The sequence below is a fragment of the Tachysurus vachellii genome, chromosome 14 (assembly GCF_030014155.1).
Source record: "Tachysurus vachellii isolate PV-2020 chromosome 14, HZAU_Pvac_v1, whole genome shotgun sequence".
NCBI lineage: Eukaryota > Metazoa > Chordata > Actinopteri > Siluriformes > Bagridae > Tachysurus > Tachysurus vachellii.
In genome coordinates this window covers 24048945-24072317 of record NC_083473.1, presented here as the reverse complement: position 1 = coordinate 24072317, position 23373 = coordinate 24048945, and the positions used below count along the sequence as shown (strand labels likewise).

The window sequence follows — 23373 nt, the reverse complement described above, 5'->3', positions numbered from 1 at the left end:
TGAGAAAAAAAGGATTATGGATTGTAATATTGATTTTGTTCAGCGAAACACCCCTGAGTGGTCTTATCAGGTCGATTTAAGGCTATGGGATTTTGCTCTTCATTTTTCCTTTATTTAAATAAAAAAGGAGAAGCAGATGTTGCAGACTGCTGTCCATCAAGGCTGTCAAAAAGACAGGGATGAGACTGGACTTTCTTTCTGAATGTCTGTGTTTGGTCTGTGTGTGTGATTCTGTCTCTGTGTGTGTGATTCTGTCTCTGTGTGTGTGATTCTGGCTCTGTGTGTGTGATTCTGGCTCTGTGTGTGTGTGATTCTGGCTCTCCAGCACCTTTAAACATACACAGGAACAACAGTGAGACATGGATGCCGAGTAGAACATACTGATTACTCATTACAGTATACATGTGCTGTTTTGGTCTGAAAAGCATGCTGTATACACATGAGAGAGGTCCAGCGCGCACACACACACACACACACACACACACGGTATAATAGTGAATATAGGCAAATGTGTATACACAATCTTATATGCACTCAACACACACAATCTTATATGCACTCAACACACACACACACACACACACACACATAGCCATGTGTAATTCTCTAGAGGCTTGCAGGGCTTTATCCTAACAAAAGGATTCCTCTCTCAATAAATTATTCTCCCACAACTCAGCTAATTAGAGAGAGGCATCATGAAGCCAAAGCCAATGCCTTCATAATTACGTACTACTCTCCAAAACACACACACACACACACACACACACACACACATCATATCATATACATGCTCACAGTCCATATACATATACATATACACATACACACACACTGTCTAATATTACTGGGCTATTTGTCTTGTGGTGGTGATGCACAATCCTCTTTGGAAATAACAAATGCATAAGACGAAGCAAGGCCCAGTTTTCTGTGAGCTTGAGATACGGATGCATTAGAGCCTAATACCCTTATGTAAAGCTTCCACAATCAAACTACAACAAGCCACGGCGCTCCCATACTGCACCAACAATATACATTATATCCAGCCCTGCCAGCAGATATATTAGACAATGCGGCAGGCTTTATTGGTGGTTTCCCAAGCGCTGCGTGATACACGTCCCAGCCTGTGTCTCTTTGTCTTGAGAGAGAGAGAAGTGAAAAAAGAGGAGTGTGATTTGGGAAAGCAGGGAGAGTAAGACAGATAACTCACTCTTCCTCCCCCATCCGTCTTTTCTATTCTTTTAGCTCCGTATCATTCCTTAAGACCCCCACTTCGTCCGCAGTCTGCCATCTAAAGCTGCCTCAGCTTTACAAACCGAATAAAAAACACAGATAAAAAATGGCAAGATGACGGGCAAACAGGGAAAAAGCTCCTCCAAACCTCTGGCTGAATATAAAGCGACAACACAAATTTCACTCACAGTAAAAAAAAAAAAAAAATCCCAAGAAAAGGAGGTTGTTTCAAAACTCATGCTTTACTTTACTTCATATTTTGAACGTACTTTCCAAACAATACTGAAATGATTGCTGTGTTTTCAGCTGAGAACATTCAAGTAAATTTTTTTCAGTGAGTAATACGTTTAGTTTATCCAGCTCAGATCATACGCAGTGGCACAGAAAGTGAACAAATGGACTCAGGAAAAGTGATTAGTGTGTTTGTTAGTGGTGTTTAGTTGTACCTACTGTACAGTACAGAGCACAGCGGGACAGCATCATCCTCCCCAAACTCAGTGATGGCTCCGGAGCACTGCGCATTCCCACAGGTTTAATTATGAAAAATGCCTCATAGAAATCGGAGCTCAGTGCTAAAGGAGACCAGCTGTTTTGGCCAGATTGAGCGAGTGAGAGAGGCAGGACAGAAAAAGGTTCACTCTCCGCCACAGATGTTTCCAACAGCTGCATGAGCTGTGGTCTTCTGACTAGCGTCAGGAAGTCACACTGTGTTGGGTTTTTTGGCCTCCGTCATCACTTATGTCCATAATGCGTACAGTCACATGTGTGTATACATACACACACACACACACACACACACACACACACACTCACACATATGCACAACTCAAACTGTGACCCAGTGTTTAAAAAAACTGTCAAAAGTTATGCAAACAAGAAATTCACACACTGCAGACTATATTTTTTGATTATGAAGCAAAGGCACAAGCAGCTAAATGCTAGTTAAACAGTGTTGGTGTCAGCTGTATGTGATGATGTGTGTGATGTGTGCAGCGAAGAAGACGTGAGGCTGCTCTTCCTCACAGTGACATGGATGTGAGGCTGAGTGTCTTTAATGAACTCTTTCTGTCTCCATATTACGGCACGGCATGAATGTCAGTTCCTCTAATCTCTACTAAACAGTGGCTTATTTCGTGGGTCTGTGTGTCTGAGTGTCTGAGACCAGAAAGAGAGTGTGAGAGAGAGAGAGAGAGAGAGAGAGAGAGAAAGAGAGAGAGAGAGAGAGAGAGAGAGAAAGAGAGAGAGAATCACTCAGTTTAATGATCTTGCCAAATGCATACAGAGTCACACAGATGTTAAAGGAATATTCTAGTTTTTTCCAGCCAGTTTGTGATTATTGAAAAGTTTACACAACATACAGAAAATCTAAGGGCTGTCTGAACTGCTGTCAATAGATGTTTTAAATACTTTACAACTGAACACTCGATCAAACCGACATTCTTTACACACTAACAATACTTAACAATAATCGTAGGATGAGACGCACACAAGTGTTACATGCTGTTACTCGGCTTCTTGTCACTCGAGCCATACGGCAAAAAATATTTCCAATTACTGAAGCTTTCCTGAAGCTTTTATGGTACCTGAACACAATCGACCCAAAACTAGAGATCTGGATTGTGTACGTAACCAAGTAAATACAGATTGGCTGTGAAAAAATCTCCTTTTTTGATGAATGAATTTGATAGATTTAGATCTTAAATCCGTGCCTCGAGGGTTTCCTCCGGGTACTCCGGTTTCCTCCCCTGGTCCAAAGACATGCATGGTAGGTTGATTGGCATCTCTGGAAAATTGTCCATAGTGTGTGATTGCGTGAGTGAATGAGAGTGTGTGTGTGTGTGCCCTGCGATGGGTTGGCACTCCGTCCAGGGTGTATCCTGCCTTGATGCCCGATGACGCCTGAGATAGGCACAGGCTATCTGAATGATGAATGAATAAATCTTAAATTACAAAACCTCTGGAATGAAGACGTGAAAATATAAAATATAAAATGTCGCAGAATTGAGAAGCAAGTTTCTAAATTGTCTGCTATTTTCTCTAATCTCTCTAATCAGTCATACACAACATATTAGAGACAAGAAATGAGAGAGAGAGAGAGAGAGAGAGAGAGAGAGAGAGAGAGAGAGAGAGAGAGAGGATCGCTTTTGTTTGTGATAGAAAAGAGGAGATGCAAAGGACAGACTGTGAGAAGAGAGGCATAGAGGATGGAGGAGAAGAAAGGCTCTCTCTTTCTCTTTCTCTTTCTATCTATCCCAATGAATTTATGAATTTTTAATGTTGAGGAGAGAGAAAGTGAGAGAGGGAGAGAGTGTTGGCTATCTGATGGGAAAGGTCAGTGTTGGACCGGAAGCCTCAGTGGGGCACGTGGGTAAATAGATGACAGGGCGCTTTCATGAGAGAGTTCAGGGCTGCTGCACCGCACCTCTGTGATGGAGATATACACATGCCGAGAATAACATCTAATAAGGTCTGTCATAAATAACGCGCTCCACATCCCACGCAAGCTTCTACACTTACACAAACAATAAAATGCTGTGGAACATTTTATTCTTAAGGGACAAAGTTTACAACGCAAAATAAATGTTGGAGCAGGCAATACAAAAATAGTATGTATTGTTTTGGGTCGAACAAATACAGGTGCAAATTTATCTTACAACCAAACACGGTGCGCTCGATCTTCAGCGTTTGTATACGTGTGTGCTGCATACACACCGAGTGCACATCTGCTGAGAGCGTGATGTAGTACAAAAGGCATTTGAGTCTGGATAAGAATATTGCACACTGCTGAGAGTTCCATCAAACACATAAGAAGTACAATCCACTGAACTATTATTTATGCTGTATATGATGGATATAAAGTTCTTTCATGAGTTGTGCGTTTGTGTATTTCTGTGTGTGTGTGTGTGTGTGTGTGTGTGTGCATAGGCACATTTGATAGTCATATAAAATTCCAGTGTAGGTCCCTACAAGAGGAAGGATGTGAGGTGCTCTCAATATCTTTTCTTGAATAATAGGACACACACATACAGGTATGCTGCGCTTTCCCTTAAATAATGGCAGACACGTTTATACACTCCAAACACACACAGTCTCACACTCACCCACACAAACAGGATATCTGCATACTGATACTAAGCCCCCTAGTCTCATCGTTATTCTCCAGAGGGTCTGAGCTTTGTAATGAGATGGGTTGCTGGAAATTGTTTCACTTTTATATTAGTTCCAGGGCCAGGTGATAATGCAGTGTGATTTGACTGGGGCTGAACCACAGAGACACACTATAATCTGCTCCCTCTGCTCACACACTGATGAAACTCGGACCTGCTCCATCATCTACATATTATGCCCGTTCGTATAAACATAGCGCAGCCGTGCATGGCCGACACACACGTGCCCACGCGCAGGCGTACACAGACTGATCATCACAAAGAAGCCAAATTCATCTGATTTCTCATAACTGTGCAAGGATTCCTGTAAGTTAACATTATTGTCAGGAGCCCCAGAGAGAACAAAAAGAATGAATAAATGAGAAAAAAGATGAACGCTAACAGATTAACAAAGCAGCCAGGGAGCCTACTCAAACCGTCGCTCCGTCTCCATCGCCGGATCAGTTCCCGTGGTCTAATTACTGCCTTGAATTAAATTAACATTTCATCTGCCCTTACTAGGTGTAATGAGTGTCATACAATTTGCAAAGAGCTTCTTAAACCAGAGCTGGGATTTGTCTGCTGCGTGTCATGGTGTGTGACGGCTCGTGTAGGGAAACACAGATGACTTGGTTTCTGTGATAAGTCCATCAAGAGGTGAAGCTCTGTAACGGAGACGATTACAGTTCGTACTCTAATAGTGGTGTCAACTGGTTTTATAAGAAAAATAAATATATAATTTGAATGATTTAGCTAATTAGTGCTAATATTCTGCCAAAAGCAGAATCAGAGCAGAGGTCATCTGTCTCTTAAAATTTGCTTATTTATTCATGCAACACTAACCAACATGATACGCGTCAGTGTACGAGTTTAAAAGTTAAACAGTGTGCTGAAGCCCCAGAAACTTGAAGCGTGATTGGGGAGAATGAAATGCTGACACGGAGAGTTCTCTCTGTTCTCTCTGTGTCCTGTGTATGTGTGTGTGTGTGTGTGTTTTCTACCAGCATTAATAGAGAGCCCAATTAGCTTTTCTGCTCAGGCAGTCTTGAGGGACACCTCTGAGGGCCAGACAAGGCTGAGTGAGGCCCTTTAGGCAGCCAGCAGTATTACCACTCACCTCAGCCTTTGTCTCAAACACACGATTAAAAGCTGCCAGTGTCGTAGGTTCGTCCGTCCTCCTACAGACGCTGAATGTATTCATTATCATCGCAGGGTGCAAACCGAGAAAATCAATTATTATTTGCATATTGCTTATTGATCAAATTTACATATATTTCTATATCAGAGGGCCCATTGACATGTCTGGTGAACCGAACCCTAGTACTTTCCCCGTGACTTTCACAAGCCGTGAAAGCAGTAGTTCAAGACGTTATGTGTGCAGCAAATGTTGTGTATTTCAAACTAATTGATAACTAATAATCACACTGTTTACACATTCAGTGGTTGATAAAAGATGATTAGAATGAACACCGGGACTCGATCACATGTCATGAAGTAAAACAAGTAAAACTGATCCTAGGTAAATAAAGGAACATGTTCATATCAAATTGTGAACGTAAATCATCGGTCAGATTCCTGTACTGTACTTCATGTTAAAATTTCAACTTCAATTTCTAAATCAATACCAAAACTACAGAAAACAAGACTGATAGAAATGACTACACTATATATAACAAATGATAAACGACAAATCTGGTTATGTTTAGATTAAATAAGTCCAGTTATTACAATGATGAATTGTGTTGTGGCCCAAATGCACTTGTATTTCAGGTTACCATGGCCCATGTGCAGGTCAGGTTTCAACTGTAATTGGTCCAGCTGTAAGCCCTGATTGTTGGTCTGATCTGGGTCGAGTTCATTCCACGTTCTCGGTTCATCACCACAATCCCATGAGCTAGATGAGGAGATACGTGCGAGTCGGCGTTTATCTATCGCGCTTTTGTTATCAGACCGAGATTTCCTCTTCTAGTCACATGGCTTCACACTTCGGAGTAAATCATAAGCGGTTCAGTTCTCTCAGCAAGATAGTCAGAGGTTTTTGTAGTTCTATATTCTTGTCCCTTCATATAAACCTACATTTATGATTAGCTTTGGAATTTATTTCACTTACATTAGAAGCAAATACAAATTCTCTTAGTGTTTGTTCGGTTTAAGTGTGAGAGACGTAACTGATGTAGTTGTAGATGTTTGAGAATCAGCGTGTGTGTGTGTGTGTGTGTGTGTGTGTGTATGTGTGTGTGTGTGTGTGTGTGGTGTGTGTGTGTATATACTTTTATATCTTGGTAAAGATTGAACACCCATAAGGAAAAGAATCCCTGACCCTTGTGAGGTCACCATGAGAAAAAGATTACTTAAATTAAGGGATTATAAGTATCATTAACATGTACATAAAGTTTATACATAGCATTAATTAGCTGCATCTCCTTACAAGCATAGTAGGATGTGTGTGTGTGTGTGTGTGTGTGTGTGTGTGTGTGTGTGTGTGTGTGTGTGTGTGTGTGTGTGCGCGTGTGTGTGTGTGTGTGTGTGTGTGTGTGTGTGTGTGTGTGTGTGCGTGCGTGTGTGTGTGTGTGTGTGTGTGCGTGTGTGTATACACAGAGAGCTCACAGGAGCACAGGGAGTGTGCTTATAGAGGCGTGGGAAGCAGGAGAAATGGCCTTTCTTCACTTCAAAGCTTTTACTGTAATTGTTTCAGGTGAGAAGCAACTGCTCTCCCACAACATATGGCGAATATCACTTTTAATCAAGCGAGTATGGATGTCTCTGTATCATAAATCACATTCATGTAATAGCATTTTCTCCCTGAAGAATCTTGGCACTGTCTTTCCCGAGACTGGCGTCTGAAGCTGAGGAACTCTGTGCTGCATATTGAAAGCTATAATTGTGACTTTAAATAAACAATAAACAAGAAGTAGGAAAGGAGAGAGGTTACATGTAATATGGGGAAGTTCACATCTCTCTCTCTCTCACTCTCTCACTCTCTCTCTTCTCAGACATTGTGCTTGTAAGCGAGGAGATAAGTTCTTTCACTTCTGTCACAAGCGACAGAACAATTTGGAGCTGGCAGGCAGGCTGAGAGAGTTATAGTTATGAAGCTGTCTGGGGTTCAGCCTCTGTGTTTTAAACGAGCTGATGAAACACCAGGGTTGGTCTTGAGCACGGTGAAGTTCCTGATACCGATCAGTTGATTAAACACACAAGCTTGCAACTTCCTGAATGATAACCCACAGTAAATTCCCATCAGCCACCTAAAAAAAATGTCCATGTTTAATCAGGCACACAGAAAGAGCAGCTCTCATAACTGCACTATATCAAGCACGTGATGTGTGTCATCACACGTAGCAGAACACACTATTATTCTGCCTGCCAATATCCTAAAACACATTTTATGTCTGATTAGTACAATTAGACACAGCATATGCACGAGTGAATCGAATGATCTCCATCGTGTTGTGTTGTGTTCTATCGTGCCCAGGCTTGAAATTAGTTACTTAATCAAACTAAGACTGTGAGGAATGTACAGAGATGGGTGCTGAATGAAAAATAGTGATGGTGAGCAAATAAAACCAAATAAATAACAGAGTGTTCAGAAAAATGATAAAAAAAAAAGGTACAGTAGACTATAGTTCAGTTCAGTATTAAGCATTTTGTGTGTTTATTATGTGAGTGTGTGAGTATGTGTTTGTGAGTATGTGTGTGAGTATGTGTGTGCAAGTGTGTATTATTTGAGTGTGTATTACGGGTGTGTATGATGTGTGTGAGAGTAGGTGAGTATGTGTAAGTGTGTGAGTGTGTGTGTATTATTTGAGTGTGTATTATATGCTTGTGTGAGTATGTGCGAGTATGTGTGTGTAAGTGTGTGAGTAAGTGTGTATTATTTGAGTGTGTATTATGCGTGTGTATTGTGTGTGTATTACGTGAGTGTGAGTGTGTGTGTATTATGTGTGTGTGTGTATTATGTTAGTGTGTGATTTGTGTGCGTATTATGTGAGTGTGGTGAGTATGTGTGTGAGAATGAGTGTGTTAGTGTGTATTATATGAGTGTGTGAGTATGTGTGTGTAAGTGTGTATTATTTGAGTGTGTATTATGGGTGTGTATGATGTGTGTGAGAGTAGGTGAGTATGTGTAAGTGTGTATTATATGAGTGTGTGAGTATGTGTGTTTAAGTGTGTGAGTAAGTGTGTATTATTTGAGTGTGTATTATGTGTGTGTATTGTGTGTGTGTATTACGTGAGTGTGAGTGTGTGTGTAACTGTGTATTATGTGTGTGTGTGTGTGTGTGTGTGTATTATGTGAGTGTGGTGAGTATGTGTGTGAGAATGAGTGTGTTAGTGTGTATTATATGAGTGTGTGAGTCTGTGTGTGTGTGTGTGTAAGTGTATGTGAGTGTGTATTATGCGTGTGTATTATGTGTGTGTGTGAGTGTGTGTGTAACTGTGTGTTATGTGTTTGTGTGTATTATGTGAGTGTGTGAGTGGTGTTGTAAGGAGTGAGGATTAAAGAGAGCTCTTCTCCTCTCACATGTGATGAGTGTGAATAAAAGTCCCCGTGAGCAGTGGAGAGAATGTTAAATGATTATCACAAGTAGGACACGTTGTTCTAGGAGATGATGGAACATGTAGGTGTTTTGGGGAGAAAGAAAAACAAAGAGGTTTTCAATACTGTTCCTGGCACAGAAATTTCTCTTACACACACACACACACACACACACACACACACACACACCTAATTTTTACTAGTTAAGCAGTGATTAAAAAATATAGTAGATGAGTCTTTTTCATCGGTAAAGATGAAACGTTTTCATCGACAAAACATCACAGTTTTTAGTCTGTTTTATTTGTGCACTAAAGTTCATGTCAAACTGCACTTCAGTTAACAGCTCTACACAGGCTACAAATCACAGCTCCAGCTTCACTGATTTTTTTTAGGCTACACTCTTAATGACAAAGGTACTGTAAATAAACTCAGTGCAAAATAATAAATCTGTATGTAATTACTACTATGTGCCGGTGTGGACGATCTGGTGGCTCGACAGATAAACTGTTGATTGCAGAAGCTTCTTATGTTATGTTATGGAAGCTTCTGGTGTTTCATGAACAGAGCGTGTAACGCCTACAGCAGCGTCTGGGAGCTTTTTTCATCTGCCATGTTTCTACAGCTCAAATATGCATCAGTCCAGACTGCTTGAGCTTTGAGCTGGCGTGCAGAGTGAGATGGTGGACAGTGGTGTGTGATCCCGGCTCCAAAGAAGCTCACAACACTATTCACTCTGCCTTCACAGTTGGTGGGATTATTCAGCACTTCATGTAAAGTGATGTTGAAGTTCCTTTAGGCCTAATTGCCTTCACCTTCAAACTATATTTAAAAATACTGACCACCCTGGCTAGTCTACATCTTCCGACATCTGTTACTAGACCCTTAACACACACACACACCATCAGAGTATGTGTGAAGGTACAGTAAAAGTCACAATCCCTCACATACTCTGTATCAGTATACAGCACACACTCTAGTTAAAGCAGAAGACTGGACTGTGTTGTGTCTGTGTGCGAGTGAAAAAGGGCTCATTGTCGAGCACTAAGGTCGTAGGAGTGTATTCCCTACAGAGACATAGCAGAGAGCGAGGTGAGCACAGAGCTGCTCCGGGAGGAGACATCTCCACTGATCCACTGGCTGTGAAATTTATTCGAGCTTATACACTCCTCCAAACATAATTTAATCTAACCAAGGCTCGCACAATGCTTTTTCTTTTTTCCCTGAAACACACCTTCATAAACATGCAAAGCTACCACCTGTCAATATCCTACGTTTTCTCATATTTCTCTGTGGCCGAAATATATCGATAGCTTGAAAATAGCATTTTGCTGCATATTCCAGGGAGAAAAGACGTGCTGGAATGGAACGTGCTACCACGCCATACACCACCACACCTTGCCACAACACACACCTCTCTCCACACTTCTCTGGTGGCTGATGAAAAGTATTTATTTTCATTTATCAAAGCCCATCCCGGCAGTGGCTGTAAATGTGCACCGTCTGCAGTTAAGGCTGCTAATTTGTGGGGCTGTGTGTTTGGCTGGGGTTATTGTAGGGAACTGCAACAACACAAACACTGCGAGTGTGCCAGGGGCTTTTACCGCCACTCATCCTGCTGAAAAAACGCCCAGCTTGGCCGCTACACCAGAGCCCAGATAGAGAAATGAGAAATAAATACACATGCACACAAATCAAAGCTACATTTATTTGACCCCAAGGGTAAAATTAGAGGCTGATGGAGAAAAAAGGGAAATCCACTGATTAATTCCAGTGTGTGCTTAAAAGTAGGCTATATTTAAAGTATCACTGTGTTCAGCTGTGCGCCCGAGCATGAGCAGACGTTCAGAAAAAAGGTTAGTGGCTCACAATGTGAGGGAGATATTTTACACTCACGGCCAATACACTATCGTTACACGTCCCTTTCCTGATAAACTATAAAGCTGCAAAAGAGCTGAGAGTGTGTGAGTCTACAGAAGGCTGTGCGCCATCATGCTTTTCTGTCGGGATAAAAAGAACAGCACAGTGGCACGGTGAGGCACAGTGAGTCTCACAGCTCCAGGGTTCCCAGCTCCATCTGGAGCTCTGGTTACTATCTGTGTGAAGTTTTGCATGTATTCCTTCAGGTTCCTCCTGGTTCAGGTTTCCTGCTACCTCCTGAAAACATGACAGTAAAGCATGACTATGCTAAATTACCCCTGTGACGGAGCCGGTTCAGGGCGTATGCCCTCGTCACACCATGTTCCTGGGATAGGCTCTGAATCTGCCATGTGACGCTGACTAGGATAGAATAGTTACTGAAGATGAATGAATGGAAATACAGAACATTCACTATCCACTTTATTAGAAATACCTGTAAAGCTGCACATTAATGCAGTCTAATCAGCCAGTCATGTGGCAGCAGCACAATGCATAACATCATGGGAATAGAGGACAAGAGCTTTAGTTAATGTTCATGTCAAACATCAGAACGTTTAAAAACGTCATCTCTGGCTTGTTGTTGTTCTAGTCGAGTGTTCCAGAAACTGCTGATCTCCTGGAATTTAGTTTAGTTTAGTCTTTAGTTTAGAAAATTAGTGTGGAAACAAAAAATCATTCTGAAAGTGTAAGTTCTGCAGGTGGAAAGTCATTTTGGTTGCAGGAAATCACAGGAGAATTTCCAGACCTGTGACATATCTCAAATAATCACTCTTTATAACCACGTTTAGCAGAAAAGCATCTCAGAAGCCATCAAACATTAAGGAGGAAACTCATTAGAGGAAAATTTCAAATTCATTAGAGGAGATAAAGATCTGTATAAAACCCTTGTGGGATAAATGAGATTAAAATGATTCTTAACCTGACTAATTCTGTCTTAATATCTGCTGTACTAACTCCAAGTGTCGACTTTTAATATATTAAGGGTTCGCATTTTTAAAATGTTGCTGTTGTTTCCTTTTGACCTCTCATATTTTATTCCATTTCTGAAGCATTTCACATGAACGCATTCTGGCTGGTTAACGTACTGTACGTCAGCGAGACGGCACAAGCAGCTGCTTCTGTTACACCATTAACCGTGTGTACAAACACAACAAAGTGCGCACATAATTATAGTGATGAAACAGCAGAAGCAGAGACTCTGCAGAGTGTTTTTCTGCTCCATCATTGGTGTTTTTGTCTGATTATTTCATGGCTATATTTATAGTTGTAAAGAAGACCATGTGCAAGGGAGCATTTGAGAAGCCAAGAGACAGGCTGAGCGAGCGGAGAGAGAAACACTCTATTTACTCAGCAAGCACAGCGGGTTCATGCTGTGTGCCAAATCAGTGTGGTGAACCACTTTTCTCTGTCCCACACACACTCACACACTCACTAACTCATTCTCTATCTCATTACTCTCATTCTTTTCCCTCTTTCTCATCTAAACTATCACCTCTTTAATTCGTTTTTTAGGTCAAAATATATTAGATCTCTCTCTGGCCCCATGTGTCAGGGTTGTCAACAGCAGAAAGGTAAACAGCAGAAACAGAGGAGCACAAAAAAGAGAGGACACCGGTACCATGTCCCGCTTAGGCAACATCACTGTGCTTTCTTTCTTCTTCTATATAAAAGAAATCACTGAACATCCCTTCATTTTTGATGAAAAAAATAGCTTCTTTCCCCTTCACACAGATTACCATAATTTCATTCCATCTTAATATCTTTATTTGTGAAATGCACATAATTACACATATAATAATAATAATAATAATAATAATAATAAAAAACATAGTTACCCTGACCCCTGTTACCCCTGGTACCCCTGTTGCCCCTGTTACCCCTGATGCATGTGTTCTCACACACATTTGACAGTTTTGGAAATCTAACGTCACATCATGAAAATAAACACTAACAATATGCACGGATTAGTCTTACATTATATATCCAAAGATAAACCAATACAAAATACATTTTGATATAAATATCTGCTATTATTGAAGACAATCATCTTTACAAAGAGCTTTTCAACGTCTTAAATCTGTTTTATTTTCATACGTTCTCATTCCCAGGAGTCGCAGGAGGGAGAAGAGTTTTAGTGGAATTTGTGTAATCTAATACGAGTCTATCTGAGGCTCGCTGTGGAGATTATCAAAAAGACTAATCTAACAAACGGAGCAGTCGGCTTCAATTTACTCTCAGTGAGGAGAACACACCTGACTCTCTGATGCTAAAACACACAACTATTCCTCTGTGGCCACACATATATATTCTCTCTCTCTCTCTCTCTCTCTCAAATCATCTTAAAGAAACATAATGAGAAATCATTTTGATAGAGACAGAGGAAGGGAAGAGTGGCTGCATGTGAGAACCGGAATGTTGACTCATTAAAAAGCTTCTTTTATCCCTGGAATATTCCGGCACTAAACACGTGTGAGTGGAGACTACATCAGAGGAGCCATGTGTCCCACCAGGGAATTGGGATAACACACACACACACACACACACAGAAACACACACACACACACACACACACACACACAGACACAAAGCTCTTTGTGTTTTAGAAGACATCCTCTACATGAAATCCCTACTGTAGAATCATAATAGAAATTAAATTCAAAATAATTACAATACAGTGTGTATGTAAAATTTGAATATTATAATAGATTACATAGCTTTCAATGCTTCATAACAATAAAAATTGTGTATTATAAAAATTGTGTACATAAAGATTGTGTATTAATGATAATTTAATAATAATGAACAATATAATTTTGTCAAATTATTTTCACACATTTTTTATTTTACACCTGAGATATAAATACCAAATTAGAAAAAAAATAGAAAAGGCATAAAATGTCTTGTTATATATAGATCTTGTTCAAATCAGTCGAGTGCAGTAACCTCTCATAATAACCGCTCGTCACTATTGTGGTGACTTGGAGAATACAGGTCACACACTCTGTGGTAAACTTGGCCTGGTTTACCAGCTCTTGTGTGTGTGTTCCACAGAAAGTGATGAGCTTGACGGAAAAGTTGTGTGTGTGTGTGTGTGTGTGTGTGTGTGTGTGTGTGTGTGTGTGTGTGTGTGTGTGTGTGTGTGTGTGTGTGAAAACAGAAAGCCAAAAGCAGTTAAATTATCTTCCTTCCGATGTTTGACATTTTCAAGTGGGTAGCTGGTGAGGTTACGAGTCTTTCCTGTTGAAGATTCAGCAAAGAGGCGAAAGCAGCTTTACGCTGGTGGATGAATCCCGTTCGTGTCTGCGGAGCTGAATAATTATCGTGGCAGTGCAGTGGAGAAAAGCAGAGTGCAGTTGGCAAGCCTGATTATGGATGGCTGGTGGGAACGCACGTTGCTTTAAAACACTGGGTCGATGGATGTGAAAGTGCTTCCACTCTGTATATAAGCCTACACAGGAACCCTCATATTAATTTAAAATTATTTTAATTGCAGCAGAGCCATTGGTTGTGTGTCTCACTCAGCCTCCCCCGCCTCTGTCCTCCTGTCCCTCCGTCTATGTCGCCTTCTTTTTCACCCTTTGCCAAGTCACCTTGTCTTAACCTGTACGTCCACTTGACCTCAAATTTTATTTAAACAAACATGCTTATCCCATCAATGCCTCCATCCTGTTTCTCTCTCTCTCTCTCTCTCTCTTTCTCTCACTGTACTGTCTGCCTGTCTGCTATCATTCGAGACTGTCAGGCTGCTGGGGTTGCCAGGTTATGTCAACTGTCTCTTCACTATCGAATTTCCCGGCGGTTAAAAGGTCAATGCATGTCACAAGGGCTTGTCTGCGTGAGGTCAAGCGTCTGTGTCCTTCATCACTGAAAACACAACGTGGCTACACAGGGCAGAGGCAAAAAAAAAAAAAAGAGCGTGAGGGACTTACGGCAAGAGAGGATAGGATAAAAAGAAACACACTGTAGTATCTATCAGTCAGTTCTCATTGCACTGAGAGACTGGAGCTGGAGCATAACAAGAGGGGGGTTATGGGATTGTGCAGGATGAGCAACTGAGTGGGCCCAGGGGAACGCAGCTACTTCCGATCCGAGAACATCCCACCACTCAGCGCGACTGCCATACACACACACACACATACACAAGCGCACGGATTCGAGCACAGTTTTTAATCCATTCTCTAGTCAAGATTTGTATCTTAATATTACATTTTTATATATCACCTGCTTTTAATTATAGAGGCATTAGTAATGAACAGAGATGTGCTGCCTCACCTCCGTATGTATAATGGAGAAGAACTGGACTGCCACATACACCAGAAGCAGGACAGAGACACACAATCCAATAGTGTGATAAGAGAAAAGCCTTCGCTGGCCTCTATTGATTGCTACTGACACATCGATAGCAAGAAGCTCCCTCTCTCTCTCTCTCTCTCTCTCTCTCTCTCTTTCTTTTTCTCTCCCCCACTGTTTTGTGTGTATATGCTGTGTTTTAGTTCCACACCAAACTCCTCAACTCACACTGCTGTTGTACCAGCTTTTTATCATGACTTCAGAGCTCCTCAGAAAAGAAAAGAGAAATCTGTTCCTTCCCTTCCTCTCTCTCCTCCCCTGTACTGTGCCTGATCAAGGACACAGATATCAGAGGCAGCTTGAAGGGAAGCGCTTTCTCTTGAAAATCGCTGCTTCTGACAACTGAGGATAGCCCTCTATACACACACACACACACACACACACACGCCACAGAAATGAGCTTCTGCAACAGCACTTGATGGCTCCTTCAGACTGGAATAGTGCTCTCTCTCTCTCTCTCTCTCTCTCTCTCTCTCTCTCTCTCTCTCGCTCTCTTTTGCAAGACATAAAAGCTTGCAGGAGTTTCGAGGTGCTTTTCACGTTCAAGCAGCTCATTTTGTTGTGCTGCGTGTCCAACGCTGTCTAATGGTAATTACCCACTTAGATAAGAAATCTAGAAACTGCATGCTAGAGGCTGAAAGCTTCAGCTACCTTCACCTTCAGGAAATTACGGTTTAAGAGCTATGTATGATCCTGATTGCTCACACACACACACACACACACACACACACACACACACTCCTGACGCCACACAATCCATTTAAATAACTTTACTTGAACGTTTTATGGTAGTGTTTCCCAATTTCCATTCGAGCATTTTTCTCCCTACCATAACAAGATCACTTTTTATCTTCACATGGTGCTTAGGGAATAATTTGTTTCCTTCACTCTTCACCCAAGCTCCTTCACTCATTTGACTCTCCCTTGATTTTCCTTTAAAGTAATTTGCTCGCTACCTAGTGCTCAAAGTGACATTTCTTTTCTTCTTTTTTTTTTTTTTTTAATTTATTTAGAGGACGACTCAAGTGCATTTCCTATAGAGCAGGATATTGTAGTGTGTTCAGCGTTGGTTTGAGAAACATATACGCTGCTCTAGAATCACCTTTCAAACGCATTTCTCAGTAGATAACATTGAGGGCAATTGCTTAATTACCTGAATCATGCTGCAGTAAGAAGTCTTATGGCATCCACTAAGGACAATTTCTTTACACTAGTAAAGTTGTGTTCCTACATGGATGCATTCTGAGTGCATCAAGCTTTTTTTAAAGACCTGTGAAATGCTTTAAAATGCTTTTAAAATGCTTTTAAAAATGTTCACAAGCCCTGCTTCTTCCCTTATCACTCTTTTCTCCTTTCTCTCATGAAAATTTAATCAGGCATTTAAGATGAATAGCTATTGCTGAGTAACTGTGCTCTAATCCAATGCAAACCTTGCTTTTTTAGTGGAAAGTGATACAGGTATTGTGGAGGGAAAACGTCCAAAAATCATCCCTGAAAGGAACAGAGTTATATTGTGTTACTCTTCGGTCTACAGACTCATTTTTGTTACAGATGGACTAGATGCTTCTTTTCAGGCTTAAAGCTCTGTGTGTCTACAAAACATCCGCTTCCACTGAGACTACTGCGTATTGTATATGCCATGTAATGTTTAGTCTTAAATGGGGTTTGTGCAACACAGACTGTACACTCACGGGTTCTCGGCAGCTTGCAGATTTGTTTTCTTAATTATTAGAAGGCCACGATGGAACATTCCAGAAATGTGAAGGAAGTGGTGAGATTTGTGAAATCAGATTTTGTCTTTACTTCTGTAAAAAATTCCTTGCTTCATTAACACTGACAGTAGGGTGACCTGCCTGTCCATTTTGTCCACAGCTACTGAGTAACTCAGAGAATAACAATAAGCTGGAAACAACAGTACAAATGCACTGCGGCTACTGTATGTTAGGTCTTTGTGGTAGTACAAAGAGACGTAGTCACAAGTAACCAGCATTATTTCATGGTCTATTTACACATTTATTTATGTTCTACAAACTGATGTATAAATGTACATTGACATTATTTACATTGACATTATTTCCTGTAAAGTGTCACAAAGATGAGGATGAGGTTCTGAGTCTGGTTCCTCTTAATGTTTCTTCCTCAAATCATCTCAGTTTTTCCTTGGACTCAGACTTGCTCATTAGGGATAAATGTTAGAGATAAAAATTACTATTAAGAGATAATAGAGATAATATTACTATAAACGTTAACATTTTTTATATATTTCTATGCTTCTATCCTTTGAGACATCATTTGTTAAAAGCGATATAAAAAAAGCACCATGTGACGTTTCATTGTACTCATAAAATGTAAAGAAAAATAAATAAATAAATAAATAAAATAATAACAATAATAATAATAATACATAAAATAAATCAAGTGATCAACACCTGCATCAACCAACATTCATATAATGAATCAGTAAATTTAATCCTCAAAATGATTATGAACCTTATGAACACCTTATGAACATGTTTGTTGATGAAAAATTAGGCTGAATAGAAAGTGATATTTAAGAGAATTTTAATATTGGACCCTAGAATTCAGTACAGTATTAATATTTAGGACATGCAGTAAGTAATTTATTATAAACTTATTTTTATTAATCTGTTTCATAAACATTCATAGAAATTCATATGTTAGCATTCTGTGTTGTTCTGTACGATGTTATATTGTGGTTTAGGGTTTATTAATACTGACGTTTATGGATTTTAACTATGGCAGAAAATAGTTGAGTAAACTTCAGTGGAAAAAGCATCATATTTTTAATAACATGTTTTTTGTGGAAGAAAGAAAGAAAGAAAGAAAGAAAGAAAGAAAGAAAGAAAGAAAGAAAGAAAGAAAGAAAGAAATAAGGACGGACGGACGGACGGACGGATGGACGGACAGACAGATACAGTAGATAGATAGATAGATAGATAGATAGATAGATAGATAGATAGATAGATAGATAGATAGATAGATAGATAGATAAATATTATTTATATATTTTTCCTCTTACCCTGGACTGTAGTCAGTAAGTTAAGTGTTTGGTATCTGTAGTTTTCTGCTTTAGTCCCTCACTGAGGCAAAGCTAATGTTATTTAAAAGTAAGGGAAACCTATCTATCAGTTTAATGCCTGCTGAAATAACCACACACGCCTCAAAATGCACCAATCATTCTCCAGTAAAATTGCTTATGTGGCATCTAACAGTGTGTCATAGTGAACCACACTGTATTACTGCATGTTCTCTATTACTGTGGACAAAAGTACATCGCATGTCTAAGAACAATAGTAACAGCCATCTTGAAGACAAGAACAAGCACTAGTGTGGTATGAGTCTGTGCATCTTCTACCTTCAGACGATCATATTGTCACAGTTCCATTTAAAAATGAAAAACTATTCTGCTATTTTATTTTACATGTAAGTAAACTATGTATAGCAGATAGCTGTAAGCTTCTCTTATAGCTTAACCTCATAGTACTGCTATTAAAGGTTAAAAAGCAAACTTTCAGTGGAATAAATAATTCCAAGCAGATGACAACAAAAGCTTTAATTGTCATTGGGTAAAGATTCATTCTTATTTTATTACACCCCAAACACTAAGGTTTGATAGACTCAATTAATAAAAGCTTAAAATAGGTCTTGCACCTTCTCCTATTTCCAATCTATACAAAAGAATTAGAAAAAAGAAAATCTTCACCTTTGTAGTACAGTTAATTTTACACAAACTTAATTAATGCTTCATCTAAACGCCTTTCTCATCAAGTCTTTATGCCTGCTGTTCTAATGACTAGTGATTACTGTGAAATGCCCACTTTAGTCACACACTGTAGTTCATGTTAGTCTTTCATTTAGTTAAACTTTGCAGAGCAACAATAACATCTCAAGTGAATTAAAATCCTTCCAGTCCATGACCATGTACAGGGCCAGTGTATGTGAGTGTGTTCTGACTGTCCTCAGAGAAAATGCTGATTTAAAATGAATAGTACAGAATATTTTACCTCGAATAGCTGTAACAGTTTACATGTTAAATTTATTATATAAATTGTTATATATGCAAAATAATGTGTGTGTGTGTGTGTGTGTGTGTGTGTTATAGAGAGAGAGAGAGAGAGAGAGAGAGAGAGAGAGAGAGAGAGAGAGAGAGAGAGAAAGAGAGAGAGAAAGAGAGAGGAGGGAGAGAGAGAAAGTCAGAGAGAGAGGGAGAGAGAGAGAGAGAAAGAGAGAGAGAGACAGTCAGAGAGAGAGGGGGGGAGGGAGAGAGAGAGAGAGAGAGAGAGAGAGAGAGAGAGAGAGAGAGAGATCTGGTGTGTACTGTATACAATAGGACAAACTGCATGTTTGTTGAAGGCTTTGTGTGTCCATGTCTATTTTACATTTGAGTGTGTATTTCTGTTTTGTTATATGGACATGTGTGAGCTTGCATACGAGTTTTTGGAAATGTATTCCGTGTAGGCTTTTAAAAAATTAACCTTTTCACAACAAATCAAAAGCAATGGCAATACAAACCAAATAGGTAAAAAAACAAAAAAAAACCTGCCCATCTGCCAACAAATGGGGCATGCATGAGTGTGTGTACAGGAAGCACATAATGGGCCAGCAGCACGCGCCTCAGTCCTCTCATTGCCTTATTTATTTATTTCTGTTAGTTAGTTCCTGCAGAGCACGCAAAATTAATGTCAGCCTGCAGAAAATAGACATAGAAACCTAAAATTCAGCACTTTCTGGCCAGAGAAGTTATTTATCAAGCTAACAAGGGGGGAAGAGGCACCCTGTTCCTACAGCCTTGCCTGGGAAATATGTGCCATTAAATTTCCAGCTTTGGGTTTTGCAAGTGCTGGAATAAAAGTGAGAGTGTCAGGGAGAGCAAAAGTGGGAGGGATGGAGGGATGGCAGAGAGAGCAATATGGATGGAGCCCTCATCTCAGACACATTCATCCTCAGCAGGGTTAGACACAGATGAACTGACCAGAGGGCGTGAGGCTACTTATTGTTCCTCTACACAGCCGAGTGAAGGAGAGCGCCAGGGTGCAGGTCACTAAACACAGGCAATACATCCCTGTACGTCTTAGTTAACCCTGTCTTAAAGGAATAAACACAGTTTCTGAGATTGGGACAGACTGCTGGATAAAAGTTTCTCAGCATTCTTACTCAATTCTTACTCCTTAATAAAACAAAATAAACAAACAAACAAACAAACAAACAAATAAATAGAATAATAATAATAATAATAATTATTATTATTATTATTATTATTATTATTATTATATTTATTATATATATATTTTTTAATTGTATTTATTATTATTATTATTATTTATTTATTTATTTATTTATTTGTTTATATTTATTTTTTTATTTTTATTTTTTTCCTACAGCACAATTCATTGTTCATTATTTGATCCTTGTATATGAATTTAAGACACATTTCTGGATGAAGGTGTTACAGTGATTATGTATCTTACTATTTAATACACAAGCTTAGTTTTGCTTCTATTTTCATAGATAGACCTGTAACCGTTAGGAAGTCGTGATACTTCACACTTCATTGTCCTGATTTCATGTTACATCCTTTCTTAAAGAGTATTTATCACTCTTTATTTGACCACCGCGTGGTGAATGCCCTTCCTCCGAACACAGAACTAGTTAGAAGCAGTTCTGTAAGACAGCTCTATAATACAGCACATCACACTGGATTAATTAAACATTTGTAATAAGGACAGTATATTTAACTCTGTATAAATCAGATATTTTTCACTCTCAAATTCTACGCAGCTTTTCTATTCTGTTTCACTGTAATTACTCAGTAATTTATAATTCATAGTAATCGTTAAAAGATAAATTGTAAATTGTTCATTCATAGCAAGATTTAAAATGGATAACAAGCTGAGAGACTGAAGGGGTTAATAATCTGTGAAAGTAAAACATGTTCCTAAAATGTTCTAATTAAAAAAGATATCTAATTATAATAGAATGAAAAATAGAATATAGTGTGAAAAAAATAGAATATAGTGTAAACTAAAGTCGCTTTATTTTCTAATGCAATCATTTGTGAAACTCCTGCTCTGTGCAGTTGGTGTTTTTCCTATCTTTGGTTTAGTCATGTGGAAGAGTTCTCAAGCTTATTACAGAATGTGAGCACACTGTGACGTTAATTGAGCAAGTGCTCGCAATGTGCCTGTGTGCGTGTGTGTGTGTGTGTGTGTGTGTGTGTGTGTGTGTGTGTGTGTGTGTGTACGTGTGTGTGCGTGTGTGTGTGCCTGCGTGTGTGTGTGTGTGTGTGTGAGAGAGAGAGTGTGTGTGTGTGGGTGTATGAGTGTGTGTGAGTGTGTGTGTGTGAGTGTGTGTGTGTGTGTGTGTGCCTCAACACACTGGGCTGAACTGGGCTGCAGGCTGTGGTGGATAAGGCCATGATGTATGTTACCGAGTTCTATTTGTATCTGTACGAGGAGAGAGTGTCTTCAGGAGCCGTCGCTAAAGATAGCCATGTTCATGCTTGTCTTTGGTTACGGTTCACAGCTTTAATACACACACACAAATTCAGATGCACAGCAGGTGCTACTCCACAGGAAGGAAAAGAGCAGGATTGACTGTGTGTTCTCTCTTTTCAGAGAACGAGAGAGAGAGAGAGAGAGAGAGAGAGAGAGAGAGAGAGTCATATTCATCCTCTCCTCTGTGGGTGACCTCAGCATCGTGTCCCAGAGTTACAGTAGAGAAAAGTGCTGCACTATGCAGGAGCTGGCCCAGTACCATCCTATCATATTCATCCTCTCATCACGTGCTCCAAATACAGTATGAGCACAGCACACACACACACACTCACTCACTCTCTCGCACACACACTCACTCTCACACACTCAGACACCCTCTCTCACACACGCTTTATCTTACTCTCACACACTCAAAATCATGTGTACTTTCATTCTTACACAATGCCAACGCTAATGTACTGTAAGCACCCACAAAGATGTTCTGTACACACACGTCATATAATGTGTGTATCTACATCAGAAATCTGAAACACTGAAGTGAGAAACTGAACATGACATTAGTGTGACTTAATCGTGAACTACAAGATGAGCAGTTTAAGAGTTTCCCACAAACAACACCACATGCATGTTTCAGACACCCTGCTTTGTCCAAGTAACATTTAAATAAAGTTAACACTTTGATCCTGAGAGTGAGAAGAAGGTTGAAGGTTGTTTCGGTTTCTCCGCGTGGGAGGTTGAGAACCTACACAAACTGGACTGCACCATTCCTGCTTCTCACATCAATCTATTATGAACATCTAGAGTATAGTTTCTAATTCACATTTGTGTCTCGTGCCTGAGGCACACTGAGTCTCCTCAAGTGCCGATCCAACTATTTTTTATTTTAATAACCACCCTGTTAGAATACTGTACAAACTGCCGCCCCCCATCACCACCACCACCACTCCAGAAAATAGTTTGCTCCAAACGTTTTTCACAGCATATTACACACAACTGGGTACTGAATCTGTTAATCAGAGTAATTCTGAGAGAATTCATTCTAATTGTGAGAGTAAACTTGATAAGTGTTTAAACGTTATTTCATAAAGTATTCAATTATTTTATTATTTTATTAATTTAGTAAAAAGGTTTAGCAAAAAACATTTGGCGTATACATTTCAGATTTTTTTAAAAACTCACCTTCTTGATATTAAAAACACATTTCTTTGTATTTAAATCGATCAGGAAAAAATAGCTCGACAGTAAAAATACAAATTCCATTCAAAATGAGCTCCAACAAATTTAGACCAGAATTGACATCATCTGTTTGGTGAAATGACCAATGACAATCTCTAAACTAAGTAAGAATTCAAATATCCTCTTATGAGTTCGAAAATATAAAGAGATATGATGAGAAATCATAAGCTAGGGTTTGTGATCTCACCTCAGACTGCAGGGGTGAAGATAAAGGATTCACGCTTCATATCACAGATGCAGAAATTTTCTTGAAGACCTGCGAAAACAAGAAAATTAAGTATGAAGAACAGAACAGTAATAAACTAGCGGCATTCATCAAAGCGTAATGAAAGATTTATTTCGCCTTTTACAAAAATAAAAATGAATGCAATACATAAAGATTTTGATGAAGGAACATTAAAATTAAGACTCAGATACATTTTTTTCTTCATTTTAAAACTTC

General features: G+C 39.5%; 1 protein-coding gene across 1 annotated transcript in view; it reads right to left on the bottom strand.

Moving 5' to 3' along the window:
* The window catches only part of mafb (MAF bZIP transcription factor b), a 69872-nt gene that overhangs the window by 38571 nt on the left and 7928 nt on the right, over positions 1-23373 (bottom strand). Inside the window, exon 2 of the mRNA XM_060886691.1 lies at positions 23119-23187. Within this exon, the coding sequence (XP_060742674.1) occupies positions 23160-23187 (28 nt within the window). The 3' untranslated portion in view covers positions 23119-23159. The remainder of the gene's footprint in view (positions 1-23118; positions 23188-23373) is intronic.